Source organism: Emys orbicularis, chromosome 8 (genome assembly GCF_028017835.1).
Source record: "Emys orbicularis isolate rEmyOrb1 chromosome 8, rEmyOrb1.hap1, whole genome shotgun sequence".
Taxonomy (NCBI): domain Eukaryota; kingdom Metazoa; phylum Chordata; order Testudines; family Emydidae; genus Emys; species Emys orbicularis.
In genome coordinates, this window is record NC_088690.1 from 552,829 (window position 1) to 569,703 (window position 16,875).

Sequence of the window (16,875 nt, forward strand, 5' to 3'; positions counted from 1 at the left end):
ATCCTTGTTGCAGCTGTACCCCAGGGATCTGGCCTGCATTAGCACCATGCTAACTTTCGAGTACATCAGCCAGCTGTGCCAGAACAAGGAGTGGGTGTCCCCGGCTTTGGAAGCCAAGGCTGCTGAAGGTGAGTCAAGAATCCGTTTCTGCTCTGGCATGATGGATGGAACCAGGGGCAGAGCCTACCGCCAGCAAGACGAAGTTCTCACAGCTCATTCTGAAGCTCTGACAGCTCCCTCTTTCTGTCTGACAGCCTCAGCCTCCTGCGCTGCTCCCACAGATCACCCAGCCTGTGGCTCAGCTGGCGAGGGTGCGGGCTGGGCTTGTGAAAGCCAGCAGGCACCCTGAGGTCTCAGGGCAGGGGAGGAGAAATCCTTTGGTCTGGCTTGCGGAGCAGTTCTGGACGGGGAAGAGCTGCTGTCTGTCTCCATTCCCTTTTCCCTGACTGGGCACGGTGGGTGTCTCAGCTTCTTTGCAAAGAGAATCCCTCTTAGGAGCAGGCGCTCAGCTGCTATGGTCCTGAGGGTGGGCTGAACACCTAGACGGACAGCTGAATGTAGGAAGGGTTACAGACCAAACCATGGGGAGCTCCCTTGATGCTCCAGGAGCTCTGTTCTCAGGACCCTTCTGAACCTCTTGGAGCACTAAATCCCTTAGCTAGAGATTGCAGCTACCTGTCTGCGAGTCATGTTCCCTTGGCACCTCCTGATCTGGTGCACTAGCAGCCCAGGAACCTCGACTCATTTAACCTGGGTGACCATCCCTCCAGAAGCAAAAGGGTCTTGGAGGGCAGCACTGCAAGGGGACATGTTCCTGCTTGTGCAGTTTCATGTTGGCACTGCAGCTAGCGATGGTCCACCAGTGGCTAGAGGGTGGTCCCCGCACTAGCTCTCGGTTGTACAGCAGGGGGCCAGGCTTTCAGGCAAGCTCAGTTCCAGCATCTCCACTGTTCTTGAGCAATAAGGACTTCCCGCGGGAGCTGAGCTGTTCTGAAAGCCCTGCCCACTCTGGAGCCACTGGCCCTGTGTTGTGTGGCAAGGTAAGCTTGGCACCATTGGGCAGCGGGATCTAACCACCAGCCAGTGAAGGTGGGAATGAGAGCTGGGGAAGCCCTGTTCAGGCCCCTCTCCCCCGCAAGGCTGGGCCAGGGGTTCCTCTGGTACTAGGTGCCCATGAATGCAGCCCCTGCTTCCCTTAGGATGGATTCACAGCTTAATGTGCTCCCTGCCCGGTTAAGATTTCCTGGTATTCAGCCTATTCTGTCCTGTCCCTCCAGGTTATACTCTCCCTAACCAAACAGCTCTCCTTCTCCAGCTTAATTCAGTCCTGAGTCCCAGCCTGCTTTTTGCCACCTTTGACTTGCTCCTGAAGAGTGGTGGCAGCAGAAGGGTTTCTCCCTCTCCTCGCAGCGATGCTCGGACTGTGGCGCTCAAGCCGCAAGTGCGCTTTAATGTGTCTCCTGCGGCTCTTTGCAGCACATGATATTAAAAGACGTGTGATTGATTAATAGGAAAAGCAGCCTGATTTAATTATGTTATTAACCAATTGTAATTGGTAAAATAATATACTTGGTCAGTCTCTTTGCTGTGAGAATATCATCATCATCATCACTCCCATAACCGCATTGGTCATTGAGGCACCATCAATGATGGTGCCATCGACCAATTGTCTCCACCCCTGACGATTGTGTGTCAGTGCTTGAGTCTCCACGAAGTCCATTCCTGTCCACTCTTAGGTTGTCAGTCCATCTCTTCTTCTATCTACCTCTTCTTCTCTTCCCCTCTACTGTCCCTTGGAGGATCATCTTGGATAGGCCAGATGATCTTGTTACATGGCCGTACCACTTCAGCTTGCGCTTCTTCACGATCGTCAGGAGGTCTTCATATGACCCAGCGCATTGGGTGATGATGTTGCGGACCTCTTCATTAGTGACGAGGTCGAAGTAAGAGATGCCCAGGATTTTACGGAAGTATCTCATCTCTACTACCTGTATTTTCCGTTCAAGTTCTGCCATAAGGGTTCATGTCTCGGACGCATACAGAAAAATGGAGATGACCAACGTGTGCAGCAGTTTCAGTTTGGATTCCAGGGAGATGTTCTTATTCCTCCAAATTGGCTTTAGCTTTGTCATTGCTGCTGTTGTTTGTGCAGTTCTTGCCCGAATTTCTGCCTTGGATCCTTCATCAGTGATGATTGCCCCCAAATACTTGAACTGTTTCACTGTCTCCAGCTCTTGTCCACTGACAGGGATATGTGAGCTCATCCCATCACATTTGTTTGTCATCAGCTTGGTTTTCTCTGCACTGATTTCCATGCCGTATTTTGCAGAGGTTTCATCCAATCATTTCACAAGGTTGGCAAGTTCATCTTTGCTGCCTGCCAGGCCATCAATGTCATCAGCGAACCAAAGATTTGAAATTGTTCGCCCCCCAGTGCTGACTGTGTATATGTGATCTTTTAGGGCATCGGTCATTATGTGCTCCAAATAGATGTTGAACAGTGTGGGCGAAAGAAGGTAGCCTTGTCAGACTCCAACAGTGGTGCGAAACCACTCTCCTATTGTGCCATTGACGAGAACTGCACTGCTGGCCTTGGCATACAGTCGTTTAATGGTAAGAATAAACTTACAACCAACATTGTACTTCTTCATGGTTGCCCATAGAGCTTCGTGCCATACTCTGTCAAACGCCTTCTTGAAGTCAACAAAGACGTGGTAGATGTCCTGCTGGTGTTGTAAGTACTTCTCATATAGAACACGAAGGTTGAAAATCTGTTCTGTGGTACTTCTTTCAGCACGAAAGCCAGCCTGTTCTTCAGTGATGATATTCTCTGCTTGTGGCTTCAATCTGTTCAATATGACTTTCAACATCACTTTGCTGGGATGGCTAATTAAGCTTATGGTCCAGTAATTTTGACACAATTGCAGGTTGCCTTTCTTTGGCAGAGTGATGATTAGTGACTGTGTCCATGTGGAGGGCCACTCACCCGTCTGCCAGATCTCATTGCAGATCTTGGTGAGTACATCTATTACTATTTCTCCTCCGAATTTCATCAGTTCGGCTGGGATGTTGTCAATACCTGTAGCCTTTCTGTTCTTGAGTGATTTCACCGCTGTCTCCACTTCTTCACGTAGTATTGGAAAGTCATCCTCCTCTGTTGAATCTGGGCTGTCTAAGACACTAGGATCTCCATTTGGCTGGTGGTTGTATAGATCAGAGCAGTAGTTTGTCCATCTATTGATGATGTCCCTTTCTTCTGTAAGACTGTTCCCTTCTTTGTCTTGAATTGCGTTAGCTTTGGTCCATCTTTCCTTTGTCAGATCTTTTACAACCTGGAAGGTTCATTTGCTATTTTTATTATTGATACACTTTTAGAGCATTGTTTTTCAATCCGTGGTTTGAGCATTGGCCTGCTAAACCCAGGGTTGTGAGTTCAATCCTCGAGGGGACCACTTAGGGATCTGGGGCAAAATTAGTACTTGGTCCTGCTAGTGAAGGCAGGGGGCTGGACTCAATGACCTTTCAAGGTCCCTTCCAGTTCTAGGAGATAGGATATCTCCATTTATTTATTTATTCCTTTCTTGATCTTTCTGCCAATCGCTCTATATTTATCAGCTCCCTCAGTGCTGTTCTTGTCTCTCAAGTTCTCTTCTAATGTCACACATTTGTAGTATTTCATTTGTGACTCACGGTTTTGACTTCTTACGATGTTTCCCAAGGATGCCCATTGCTGCCTCATTCATTACAGCTTTGAAATTGTTGGTCATTGTTTCTACGTCTTCCTCTAGAGCAAGCAGTGGGGCAAATTTTCCGCTGATCATTGCTTGGAATGACTCTGCAATGTTTTGGTCTCTGAGTCTTTCTAAGTCAAACTTGGTTCTGGTGAACTTTGGCCTGACGATTTTCCTTAGCCACAGCCAAAAATTTTGCATCACAAGGTCATGATCACTTCCAATATCAGCACCGGGAAAGCTCCTTGTTTTAGCTCTGTTAATCCCAGAACGAAATCGGTTCTGCACCATGATGTAGCCGATCTGGCTGTGATGTAGGTGCGTGCCATGTTGATCGTCTGGATGCTTTATGTGTTCCTAATGTGTTTGCAAGAATCAGATTGTTATAGCTGGCAAACTCCAAAAGTCTTACTCCTCTCTCATTGGTTACCATGTTACAGAAAGGGCCACAATAATCTCACCAATCCGCCTGTGTGTCAGTACCCACGTTAGCATTCTAATCTCCTTGTACAATCAGGATATCTTTCTTGTGTACCTTATCGATGATATCTTGGAGCTGATTGAAGATTTTTACAATTTGCTCATCGTCATAGTCTGTTGTAGGAGCGTAGACTTTTACCTCCTGGGGAGGAGGGATAGCTCAGTGGTTTGAGCATTGGCCTGCTAAACCCAGGGTTGTGAGTTCAATCCTTGAGGGGGCCACTTAGGGATCTGGGGCAAAAATCAGTACTTGGTCCTGCTAGTGAAGGCAGGGGGCTGGACTCGATGACCTTTCAAGGTCCCTTCCAGTTCTAGGAGATGGGATATCTCCATTAATTATTATTAGGGGGGGAGGGATAGCTCAGTGGTTTGAGCATTGGCCTACTAAACCCAGGGTTGTGAGTTCAATCCTTGAGGGGGCCACTTGGGGATCTGGGGCAAAATCAGTACTTGGTCCTGCTAGTGAAGGCAGGGGGCTGGACTCGATGACCTTTCAAGGTCCCTTCCAGTTCTAGGAGATGGGATATCTCCATTAATAATAATTATTATTATTATTATTATTATACCACTGTGATATTAAACGGTATTGCCTTTAGACGGATGGAAATAAGCCTGCTGGATATTGGGCGCCATCCTAATACTGAATTCTTGATATCTTTATGCACAAGAAATCCTGTGCCGTTGACACTGTAATAGAGTACATGGCCTTCTTCCGTTAGTACCTCTCAGAAGTTCTTCCATCTGACCTCAGAGATTCCTAGGAGGTGTCAGGTGTATTGTTCCATTTCATACCTGAGTTCTTTCAACCTCCCTATTTGTCTCAATGTCCTTACATTCCATATGACTATGGTGATGTTATCTCTTCCACGGATCCTCTTTGTTGGGGTTACACCTGTAGTATATTTGTCGCGTCTGCCCTGTTGGGAGACGGATGGCGCAGTCATTATTAACACGGGCTGCGATCAGTCTGGTATGGACATGGTTGACTTGCTCATCATATGGTGTGTCTTGGGCAAATTTCTAACCTGGCGGAGCCCATCCCTCTCCAGGCAGCCCCCTTTAGTTGCCTCTTACAACATGCAGGAGGAGCAGTGGGCCTATTCTGTCCCCGGACCCATAGGGAGCATATATACAAAATATGAAGTATTTCCCAGTCATACTGTTTAAATATGACTCTACAGCACTATAGTAAATGAAACAACGACTTCACATGGCTGTGGCTCTTTTGGGTAATGCTGATTGCTAATTTGGCTACTGAGGTCTGAGTCTCACTGCTCTACAGGATCTCACTGGTTTTCTTTCAAGAGATAATTGAAAAAATGCGTCATGCTCTTCCCTTCCCCTGCAACAACTCTCTCCTTCTTCCAGGTCATAGCAGACAAGAAACATCTGCATCTCTGACAGGTTTCAGAGTAGCAGCCATGTTAGTCTGTATCCACAAAAAGAACAGGAGTACTTGTGGCACCTTAGAGACTAACAAATTTATTAGAGCATAAGCTTTTGTGTAGCCCACGAAAGCTTATGCTCTAATAAATTTGTTAGTCTCTAAGGTGCCACAAGTACTCCTGTTCTATCTGCATCTCTCTGACCTCTCTGTTTGCCACTCATCCCATCTCCTGATCTCTCTCCATCCTCTCTCATCCCCCGCCTTGCTCTCCTCTGGCTTTTGCCCCTCACAGGTTTCTCCCATCTTAAAAACAAAAACCATCCATGGCCCCACTTGCCTCTCCAGCTACTGCCCTGTCTTCCTTCCCTCTCTGAACTCCCAGAATGCGTTGTCTGGAGCTTCTCCTGTCCAGTCCCATCCTAGACCCTCTCCAATCCACTTTCCGCCCATTGCACTCCACTGAAAATGCTCTTGCCAAAGTCTCTGATGATCTCTTCCTAAGCAAAGCTCAGGACCAGCACTGCATCCTCCTCCTTCTGGACCTGTCAGCTGCCTTTGACATACTCGACTATGCTCCTCTTCTTGAAATCTTGTCCTTCCTTGGCTTCTATGATTCTGTCCTCTCCTGGTTCTCCTCCACCTTCAGCATGTCCTTAGAGGATTAATCTTATCCCCTGCCTTTCGCGTGGGGCTCCCAGGGCTGTGTCCTAGGTCCCCTTGTCTTCTCCCTCAACACCTTCTCTCTGGGTAATCTCATCCACATCCCCAAATTCAATAACCATCTTTATGCTGATAACTCAAGCTCTACCTCTGTACTCCAGACCTGTCTCCTTCTGTCCAAACTACAATCTGGGCCTGTCTCGCTCTCATCTCCTTGTTGATGGCTAGCTGCCAGCTAAAACAGAACCCCTAACCTTTGCCAGACAAATCCTCCCCGCTACCTCCTTTCTGCATCACTGTGGACAACACCATCCTATTGGTCACTCAGGCCCTCTGATTCACACCTCTCCCTAGGTCCTCGCATCTACGCTGTACCTAGCAGTATGTTTACACTTAAAATGCTGCAGCAGCACAGCTGTGTTGCTGCTGCAGCGTTTCAGCCTAGACCCTAGCTGTGCCGATGGGAGGGTTCTCCTGTCAGCGTAGTTAATCCAGCTCCCCGAGAGGTGGTAGCTAGGGTGACAGAAGAGTTCTTCTGTTGACCTCTCACTTTCTACACCAGGGATTAGGTTGGCTTAACTACGCTGCTCAAGGGGATGGATTTTTCACACCCTTGAGCGACATAGGTAAGCCGACTTAATTTTCTGGTGTAGACCAGGCGGAAGTCTTGTGTATTCTTTCAGCATGCCATCTTATCAGAGAGAAGTGGGGGAGGGAATCACTTTTAGTGGATAACTTCTTGGTTGATATCACCTCCCCCACCTTGTGTCTCTGATATCCTGGGACCAACCCGGCTACAGCAACACTGCACCGGTCTCTAAGATACTGCTTTCCTATCCATCCACGCAGCTAAACCTCTCATCCTGGCTCCTGTTATCTCACATCTTGATTACTGCAGCATTCTTTTCTCTGGCCTCGACCAATGCAATCCTACCCCACTCGTATGGATTCTGATGCTGCTGCAAAGATTCTCTCCCTGCTGTGTCACTTTGACCACGTTACCCCTCTCTTTGCATACCTTCACTGGCTTCCTCTTCTCTTGTTATCAAATGTAAGCTCCTTGTTTTTACTTCCAGTGCCCTTAACAAGCATCCCCACCCCGTGTATTGTCTCCCTCAGTGCAGAAAAGCCAACTCCCACCTCCATGTGGCCCTAGGTGCCACCCTCCAGCTCCCTCTTGTTAAATTCTCAAGCAAGCCCTTTTGTGGTTTGTCCCCTGCTGCCCCTCACGCTTGGGTGGAGCTCCCTGTAAACAGCCCCCAAAGGAACCGTTAGCCTCCTGCAAAATCTGTTTTGCTCTGCCACCTACAACCAGTTGTGCGCTGAGACCGCTGCCTGTCATGCTGACCAATGCCATGTGTCTGTGGCCATCTCTTGTCCTTAGATTGGCAGCTCGGTGGGACGGGGCTCTCTCTTTGTTCTGGGTTTGCTCAGTGCCTAGCACCGTGGGGTCCTACTCAACGACTAGGACTCCTAGGTGCTACGATAATACAAATAATTAATAATAAACCCCAGGTGATTCCTCCCCCTCCTTGGCTTTAGATGCCACCACACAGTGAGCAGCAAAGGCGCCTTCATTGTGCACGTCTCCCAGCTTGTGCTGTCTTCCAGCTGGCAGGCTCTCCTTGTGGGTCCAGCCACCTAATGCCCCAGGAGGGAGCAGGTGCCTTATCTCCCTTGTTCTCCTTGCAGGCCCTGACATGGGGGCTGGCTCCCATGTGCATGAGATCCCATTCCAGTTCAGCCTCCTGAAGCTGCTACCCAAATGCCAGCAGATCGAAATGTTCTTCCTCATGCTGACGGGAGGTGAGCACTGACATTTGTTAGAGATAGAGAGTGGAGGGAGAGCAGTGAAAGTCTGGGGAATGTGATGTACTGAGTCGGGCTTTCATTGTAACCACACTCCTTTTGCTGCAGAGTTGTTAGCAGGGACACTCCTTTCCATGGTATTGACTGCGGTAATTGTGCTTTTGGGGAAGAGAGGAGGGCTGGATTTGCTGCTGCTTAGTTTGTTTGCTTCCTTGAAAACCAAGCCAGACGCGCACCTACAAAGGGGAGAGAAAGGAAGAGCAAAGGGAATATGCAGCTGCTGTTTCTGGTGGTGGCTCGCTTGCCGTCTCACTGCTGGAGAAACACAAGCACAGCACAGAGACTAATCAGCACTCCAAGCACTGGGAAACTGGTGCCACCCTCAGGCCGTTCAGGGAATTGCTTTTTGTTGTCTTTCAGGCTCCCACAGTGTTGCAAAATGTCCAGTCTTGGCCGGCTAAGCTGGACTCTTTAGACGAAGGGCCAAGGGCCAGGCACAGGAAAGAGGAAATAAGGTGGGGAAGGAAAAGGAGGGAGAAGGGGCAACAGCAGAAACTAATGCCTCACGTCCCAGGTGGTGGTTGGGATCTAGCTGGAGCCAGGGAGATGTGAGGTGATTTGGGTCCCTCTCTCTGGCCCAGTCTGGCCAGGGCAGCTCTTAGGATCAGGCCAGTGAAGGCCCATCAGTATCACAGTGGCTCCTGGTGTGCCAGAGTGGGATGGGGGGTCTTTCAGCCAGTGCTCTCAGGACCCCAAAGCGAGGTGATGGGTGCAGTACCCCAGCCTGTCATTATTTTGTTCACCAGTTGAGTCTAATTTACGACACACCAGTTCTGGTCCATCGATTTCCGTCCCACAGTCCTCCAGCAATATCCCGACGGTATCAGCAGGCTGCCTAGTTTGGACGGATGTAGTCTGTCTCCCTTCTGTACTTTTTCTGATAACATTGATTGATGTAGGTGATTTGGAACATTTTATAAACTTTCATCTGCTTTCACCCCATTGACCTCACAGCTGGGGGAGGCCCCTCGGGCCCCGGTTATTACAGCAGTGCAGGGGAGCTGCCTCCTCTCCTCCCTGCAGCGGTGCCACCTCGTGTCTCCCAGCTGGGGCATGCGGGGTGGCTCCTACAGCCCCAGGGTCACTGGCGGAGACGTTGGGGGTTGCTGCTGCTCCTGTGCTGGTGTCAGCTTGGTAGCGGGTCTGTTTGTGAGTGCCAGGCCTGGGTCTCTGTGCTGTCTTGTGGCTTCCTACCTCTTGAACCTTGTCTTCAGCGTGGTTCCAGTAGCTGGTGTGGGTGGGTGCAGAGAGGTTTGTGTGGCTGATAGCAGAGGGCTCCCTCTCAGCCTTGTGTAAGCTCACCTTGCAGACGTAATGGGAAAACCTCACCAGCCACATGCAGCTGGCTCCTTGCTACGACCTGCCTGGCGGGAGGGTGCTGGGACAGTAGCTGGCTGGAGCGGGTCTCTGATGCTGGTGGTTCTGTTCTGGAGCAGAGGAGGATGTGATGGCCAAGGACTCTTCGTTTGCACCCAATGAAATGCTGCTAGACTTCTTCCACGGCTGCCTGCAGCACGACCTCAGTGACCGGGAGATCCCTTTGGCGGACATGGATCACATGGCCTTCATGGAGCAGGTCCTACAGCGGGACCGCGATGGCCACCTGCCCCCATTCACGCTCCCAGTGATCCGAGGTAAGGGGCTGAGAGCCTGGCAGCCGGAGACGTGAGCAAGGCGGGGCCCTTGGTGCCCTGCTCCTGGGCTCCCCTCCTCACAACCTGTCTCTTCGGTTCCAGAAGAGCCCCTGAAGGCCCCTGCGCCCCTGGACCAGCAGGATCCCTCTCTAGCTGCTCACCCTGTTGGCAGTAGCGCTACCAGGGACATGAGTGGCTCCACGAGCACCCTGCAGGTACCTCCCTTGGCTCCATGGCCCTCGTGCTGCTGGGGGCCTTGTGCTCTCCTGCCCCGGAAACTCCTGAACGCTGCACAAAGGGGGCAGCTGCTGGGGCACGGCCTGAGCCGGGTGACAGGGATTGGGATGGAGCACTTCAAATCCAGCTCCCGCCTGTGATGACCCACCAGCCTCTCTTGGCTGCCCAGGGGCTGGGAGAAGCGAGGGCCTGGCTCTGGGGCAGGCACACAGCTGGCAGAACTGCCCCGGCTGGCACCCCATGGAGAGGGCAGCAATAGAAAGGGCTGGGGATGACACAGGCAGGAGCCAGGCTGAGGAGGGCTCCATGGCCACCTGTGCTATACCTGCAGTGGGGGGGAGCCCCAGCCTACGCAGCGTGCAGCAGCACGGGTCTGAGCCAGGCTGCTCTGTTAGCAGGTCGAGCGCATGGACACGGAGGCTGCTGCACCTGAGGGCCAGCCAGCCCCCCAGGGGTGTTTCTGCTCTGTATCACCCCTGCCTTGCCCTGGGGTGTCCCTGCAGTCTTACCCCGCTGTGCTCTCTCCTCAGAGCCTGTGCAACGCAGAGCTGCCAGAGGCCAACGTGTCCCCGGCCGATGCTGCTGGGCTTCTCCTGCAGTGGCGATGCTACGCTAAGCTGGTCAGTCCACAGCACCTCTTCCTCACCTTCCTGCCAGCCACCTTCCCCGGTGAGTCTGCCCCGCTGAGCCAGGGAGCTGAGTCGGGCAACAGCGGAAATGCTGAGTGACGCTCTCGGGGGGGACAGCCTTCCTGTTGTGTGGAGATGGGCAGAGCTCGGGGCTGAGGGGCTTAGCAATGGGTCTCTTGCAGTGCTCTGGGACCTGCCTGGCTGTTGCTTGGCTCCTGTGTGGAGGTTTGGCTTTCCCCAGTTTATTGCGACCTGGTTTGGGGCATGCCTAGAGCTCCCTGCCCCTGCCATGGGGGGACCTGAGTGAAGCCCCCTGGGGTTACCAGAATGGAGGCTGGGGCGGCTGGCAGGGTGTTCTCTGAGGGCCCTTGCCTCTCGCAGGAGGTGGGTATTTTAAGGGTTGATACCAGTTACCCAGGGTGAGCTACTGAGTTGGCTGCTTCTCTAACTCGTGTTGAAGGCACCTAGAATGTGGCTGGCCCTCCAATCTGCCCTTGGGGTGCTGGGCTAGCAGCAGCCCCCACCTGTCGGGCTATGCGGGAAGGGCCTGACCTCTCCTTTTCTTCTCTAGACGTACAGAAGCTGATGGCTTGTGCGCTGGAGAAAGCCCTGAAGGAGGACAGCTCTGCAGGAGAGAGCCTGGACTCTGTCTGTGGGGAGCCGGGCAGAACGGGACTCGAGGAGGCGGTGGCTGCGGCATTCCCACCTACCCTCAGTGTAACGCCGGCCAATGGTACTGGCCCCAGCTCCCCACCCCATGTGTTCTGTGGGCAGGGCCCGTTCCTGAGCCCAGGAGAGTCGTCCTCCCACTCAGAGTGTCTGCCATGGCCAGGCAGGCCAGAGGCTTGTGCAGCATGTGCTGCTCCTGACTCAGCCCGCGTGGCTGTGGGATAAGCCCATCCCCTGATAGGGGCGTGGGGAAGGGCTGAGGAGTCCCCGAGCAGCACAGCTATGTATGCAGCCTGGTCAGCACCCCTCCAGAGGGGCTGCTCCTTGGGAAATGGACATCCGCTAATCTGGCGCACAGGCTGCAGACCTGCCTCCAGCGAAGCAATGGGGCTTCCTCAGACACCAGCTCTTCTGCCATGGAGGCCCCTGGATCTCACACAGACCCTGTCCCGACAGGCTGTTCGGAGTGTGCTGTGTCGCTCTGGTAGCGTGGAGCGGAGCCACCTGCTCCCTGCTGGAGATCACAGCCCCCCAGAGGGCAGGGGAAGAGGCAGCACTGCAGGCTGGGGGTGTTCAAGCTCCATACAGAGCCCTTGATATGGAAAAGGGGAGGGGGAATCAGTTGGCTGGCTAGTGTCTGAGGAGCGGAGGGTCCATGCTGCTGTACAGAGCCGTGGCAGGGGACAGGAGTGGGAAAGCCCTGGGCCAGTATGCTCAGGTGGGGAGAGTCTAAGGGAAGTTACAAACCGGCCTCATGCTCCCTATGGGCCCGGAGAAGACATCTAGGGGGGATGGGAGCAAGATGGAGAGGGGCTCTTGGGAACAAGGACACCAGCGTACTGAGCTGAATGGGCAATCTAGTGAGGAAAGGGCAGGCCCAGACATAGTGGCTGGCGTCTTGGGCTGTCAGCGGGGAGCTCCCCCTCAGGGTGCCTCTCTTCTGCAGAAGCAGGCCAGGACCCAGGAGAGCCAGGCGCTGCCCTGCGGAAGGACGTACACATCTCCTTCAGCCGCCAGGCCTCGCAGCCCGAGCTGAGCGAGGGCCACCGGGTCCGCTGCCCTGTCTACGTCTATAGCTGCTCCTTGGAGGTGCTGCGGGAGCAGATGGTCAGCCCCCGGACACACCGGCCTCCGCGGGACATCTTTTTCAGGTAAAACCAGCTCCCCCAGCTCGGGGCTGGGAGTGCACGCTCCTTGGGGGGCAAGTGCAGGGAGCTCAGGGCTGCACAGTCGAGTCTTTCCTGTGCAGGATGCTGGCTCCAGCCTTGCCCTGGCCTGCTGGCGTATTCCTTCTCGCTCACAGCAGTGCCTGCCTGCAAGAGCTTGTAGGCTGGCCATGGCCCGTCCCGTCCCAGCGCAGATTACCTCTTCCTCCAGGGATGTGACACGCCAGCAGGGCTGAGTGGTGTCGCTGCTGCTCTTTTCCAGGTCCCAGTTTCTGGAGCGCCCCCCAAATGCCACCTGGCTAGACCACAAGCACAAGGAGCTGGTGAGTTACTGCACGCTGCTGCAGGAGCACTCGCACCAGTGCTACGTGAAAGGTAAGGAGGGGCATGGCAAGGAGCTGTGCCCTGGCACGGAGGGGGGCTGTGCCAGGGCCTTCCTAGACCCCGCTCTTTGGTGGGGGAGGGGAGGGGAGAACTCTCTGCAGGGAACTAGTTTCTTGTCAGAGTTGGCTTAAAGATGTTCCCGCCCGGCCCCTTGGGGCCCAGGTCTGTGGGCACAGCCGCAGGGAGCACAGCACAGAGCGGGCACTGCTTGCTAAGTCCTCTCATTGGGGGCTTACTGAGCGGCCTGAGTAACCTTGGCCATGGTCTCCCTTCCCACCTCCTGCCCCGCTGGGCACAGCCGTGCACTCAGCCCGGTGTTACACCCACAGGGCTGTTCAAGAGCCTGCAGCAGTCGCATAGCATCAGCTCCCAGGACCTTCTCACAGCCATGGACTACTGCGAGGAGCTGCTGCAGGAGATCGACATCACCAACTTCCTGCTGACCCTCTGCAGCCATGTGCGGGCCTTCCGCGAGAGCCACCGGCACTTCCACATGCACCCCAGGGCGGCCAGCCTGGAGCAGGAGGAGGAGCCGCTCTCCAGGGAGCGGGGTGTCCTCGTCTCAGAGTCTAGGTAGGAGCCATCTGCCGCCCTTTGCATTGACTCAGGGACGAGCCGTGAGCTCCTGGCCTATCACGGGTCATTTCCACGCAGAGGAGACACAGCATCATGCAGCGGGAGGGCTAAGGAAGTGAGGCCGCGTTGGGTTGGGGGCTGCAGTGTGTCCTGCCGGGTTCCCACTCCCTGGTGCTACCCAGGGGTACGGTGCCTAGGCACAGAATGGCACGAGATGTCTGCATGACGGGTTCTGTGGCTGGTGGACTTCGTGCTGAACTAAGGTCTGCGGCATGGCTGCAGGGCCCTGAATCCCGCTTGATCAGCTGGTTAATACCTGCTACGTGCAGTGAGACCTGCCCCAGTCAGCACTGAGCAGGGACGTTGCTGCACTCTGCCCACTTCTCCAGAGGCACCGCCCCTTCCCTGCGTGGCTGGACTCTGTGTCTGTATCCAGACCCCGGTCTGACTCCCTCTGCTCCTCTCCTGAAAGCCTGGCAAAGGCCTGGTATAGACGCAGCTGCCCCCCAGCCCTTGTATAGAGTCCAAGGCCTTATACCCAGCTGCTGTCCCACTACTCTTCTTCCTGGGTCCTACCCCCCAAGGGCTTAGCAGGGGGGCACAGTACCCAGCAGGGCCTGCGTGGCAGTATGTGTACCTAGTGGAGTCAGCTGCAGTGGGCAGAGGTTTTTTCTGGCACTTTGGGCTGAGTGGGTTATAGGTCTGTTAGGTGGCTAGGGGTGGGTGCATTGTACCTGGAGGTGACACTGACTCTGTTCATGGTTCGTACTGTGCCCATCTGGCTTGTATGCATGTGGCCTCGTCAGTGCGGAGATGGAGGACTACAGCGAGCAGGACCACGGAGTTTTCTCATGCCCCACTGAGGAGCCCAAGATCAGCGCCAGCTGCTGCCCGGAGTTCCCCCTATCCCTGCTGGAGAATGGCCAGCCCTGCCAGGTGCACCCTGACCTGCATAAAATCATCCAGGTGAGGGAGGGGAGCAAGCATGCAGTGGGCTGGGGCCGGAGGGAGTCAGTCTCACATTCACCATCTCCTGTTTCTCTCGGCAGGAGAAGTTCCTGGAAATCGGGAGTTTGCATTTTAAGCCAGTGCTGTCGAATCCTCATTATTTCTTCTACTGTCCGCCCTGTGCCAAGAAAGAGGTGTGTGTGGGGCGGGGACTCGGGTCCCTGTTCCTGGCTCTGCCCCAGTGCCCTGGTGGTGGGACAAGTGAACTAGGCTCCTCCTCCGAGGGAAGTGCCATTCGTCTCCCCCAGGTCTGCCCTTTGGGCGTCCGCTGAGCCCCCGGGGCGCTGGAGCAGCATGCCCTGCTGCCCAGCCTGATGACTGACATGAGGTTGTTCCCCCTGCTCAGGAGGAGGCCTCCCGGGACCAGGCAGACAGGAAGGGCAGCGAGGACATGGAGGGGTCGGAGGCTGAACTGGCAGTGGAAGAAGGTAACACTCTGTCCTCCCTACAGAGAGCATGTGCCTGGCACTAGTGCCGGGGGGGCTGGACTCCACCACACTTCACAAGGGAGGGGAGCTCGGCTGGACCGCATTTAGTGTTCCAGCGTCGTTCTTGGAGCAGTGTGAAGATCTCGCCCCCAGTTGCCGTAGCTGTACGGGCAGAAGCCCTAGTGTAGCTGCACTTATAAGTGCAACTCGTTGGGGGCCAGTCCTGGCCATGCTGGCAATGGAGCACTGCTGCTGTGAGCTGCGTCTCCACTAGCAGGGTGATGGTGCGGTTACGCTGTGCTAGAGTGGAGCAGCTGTGTGTGTGTGCAGGGACCGTGTCTGGCTGCTGCATTGCCACGGAGAGTGACCCGGAGCTGGAGGTGGAGTATCGGGAGAAGCTGGAGAACGAATTCCTGGACTTGGGCTCCCTTTCGGACTCGAACACCGTCAACCATGACGACGACTCGTTCAGCGTCCTGGGCGGGGACTCGCTGAACGAGCAGGAGCTCCTGGAGCAGGAGATGCCGCCGCTCTTCGTGCACCTGACCTGCTCGGTGAAGCTGCGTAGCCAGCACAGCTCCATGCCCGTGCGGTCGCTGCCCACCTGCCTGGGTAAGAGCATGCCCGCAGGCGGCCAGGGCTGGGGCCTTGGCTGCGTCCTGAGCGGAAGGGTTCCAGCGGAGCCCAGGTCAGAGCCAGGCTGCTGGCTGGGTGAGTGGAGCCCCTTGGAGCACAGCGCGCTCGTCTCCCCCTCTGCCCCAGACGCTGCTCGCTTGAGGCAGGTTCCCTCCCAGGCTGGAGGCCAGAGCTCTTCATCAGCCAGCCAGCCCTCCTGGTCCCTGGGAAAGTGGCTCCAGGGTGCTGTACAGGAACTGCAGGACCTGGGCTCCCCTTGCCTCAGGGGCCTCTTCCACCTGTCTGAGGAGGGTGGGGTTCGGCACAGGACCCCCATGCCAGCCCCTTCCCCTGACCTCCTGGTGTCCTTCCTCAGGGGAAGTGCTGAGCTGCCTGGAGAGCTGCCAGGCTATGGCCAGCATTGACCTCAGCGACCTCTGTGTGACCCTGGACATCTTCGTGCTGACCTTGCCGCTGGAGATAGAAGGTGTAAACGCTGACCTTCACCACAACAGGTGGGTGTGGGGCCGGGCTGGCTCCCCTGAACTGACCCCTCCAGACCCGGGGCTGGCTCCCCCGGCCCTGCCGACCTGCAGCCCTACAGACTGGGCGCCCAGCTGGCCTGGCTCTCCTGAATTGACCCCTCCAGACAAGGAAGGTGGAATTCCTCCCTTGCATCCTGGACCCTCCTGTAGAGCTAGGCTGCCCTGATTCCCCGTGATGTGGCACCAGGGTCCCTGGCTATGGGAGAAACGGCCCCCCCATTCCACAACTGCTCAGCCCTTGCCTGGGGCCCCCGCACTCCACTGGAGCCCCTCTGTGTGGCTCCTGCCTGGGGCTCGGGGGCTGCTGTCCCAACCGGCGCTCTCTTCCCGTGGCAGGTACACGTCTGAGAGCAGCATCTCCTTCACCCGCTCGCCCGGGCAGCCCTCCTCCTTTCGCTCTGACGAGGAGATCATGCACAACCTGGACCGGCTGCCGTCTACGGGAGGCGAGAGGTACTACACCCCTTGGGCTGGCAGCTGGGCTCCGTACTCGGCTGCAGTGCAGGGGCGCGGGAGAATGAACCCACTCTTCCCTCTCTCGTAGGCATCCAGCGCTCTCCAACCTCCCAGGGGTACACAGACAAGCTGTCGAAGCCACCATGAATGAGGTGAGCCCTGGGTGCCCTCCCTGGGTCACCGCAGTGCCGCCTTCTCGCCCAGCCAAGCGTGTCCCAGCGCGGGGACCTTTGCTGGCTGCAGCAGGCTGCATGCTGAGAGCAGGCCCCAGGCCTTGGCTGAGGACGCACAGGACACTGGCTGTGCTGCCCAGCTGCTGGGCAAGTCTGTCTGAATCCAGCCACGGCCTGGGGTTGGTGCAGGAGGGTCTCTGACCTCTGGCCACCAGTGGGCATGGCTGG

The 16,875-nt window shown here is 55.3% G+C and overlaps 1 protein-coding gene across 1 annotated transcript in view; it reads left to right on the forward strand.

The window, feature by feature from the left end:
* SZT2 (SZT2 subunit of KICSTOR complex) overlaps positions 1-16,875 on the forward strand; it is a 74,682-nt gene that overhangs the window by 25,816 nt on the left and 31,991 nt on the right. The window contains exons 20-35 of the mRNA XM_065408874.1: positions 14-128; positions 7,951-8,064; positions 9,564-9,761; positions 9,864-9,976; positions 10,529-10,667; positions 11,199-11,360; positions 12,243-12,447; positions 12,725-12,837; positions 13,176-13,419; positions 14,229-14,388; positions 14,472-14,564; positions 14,777-14,858; positions 15,189-15,470; positions 15,850-15,988; positions 16,355-16,471; positions 16,563-16,626. Coding sequence (XP_065264946.1) covers positions 14-128; positions 7,951-8,064; positions 9,564-9,761; positions 9,864-9,976; positions 10,529-10,667; positions 11,199-11,360; positions 12,243-12,447; positions 12,725-12,837; positions 13,176-13,419; positions 14,229-14,388; positions 14,472-14,564; positions 14,777-14,858; positions 15,189-15,470; positions 15,850-15,988; positions 16,355-16,471; positions 16,563-16,626 — 2,340 coding nt within the window. The remainder of the gene's footprint in view (positions 1-13; positions 129-7,950; positions 8,065-9,563; positions 9,762-9,863; positions 9,977-10,528; positions 10,668-11,198; positions 11,361-12,242; positions 12,448-12,724; positions 12,838-13,175; positions 13,420-14,228; positions 14,389-14,471; positions 14,565-14,776; positions 14,859-15,188; positions 15,471-15,849; positions 15,989-16,354; positions 16,472-16,562; positions 16,627-16,875) is intronic.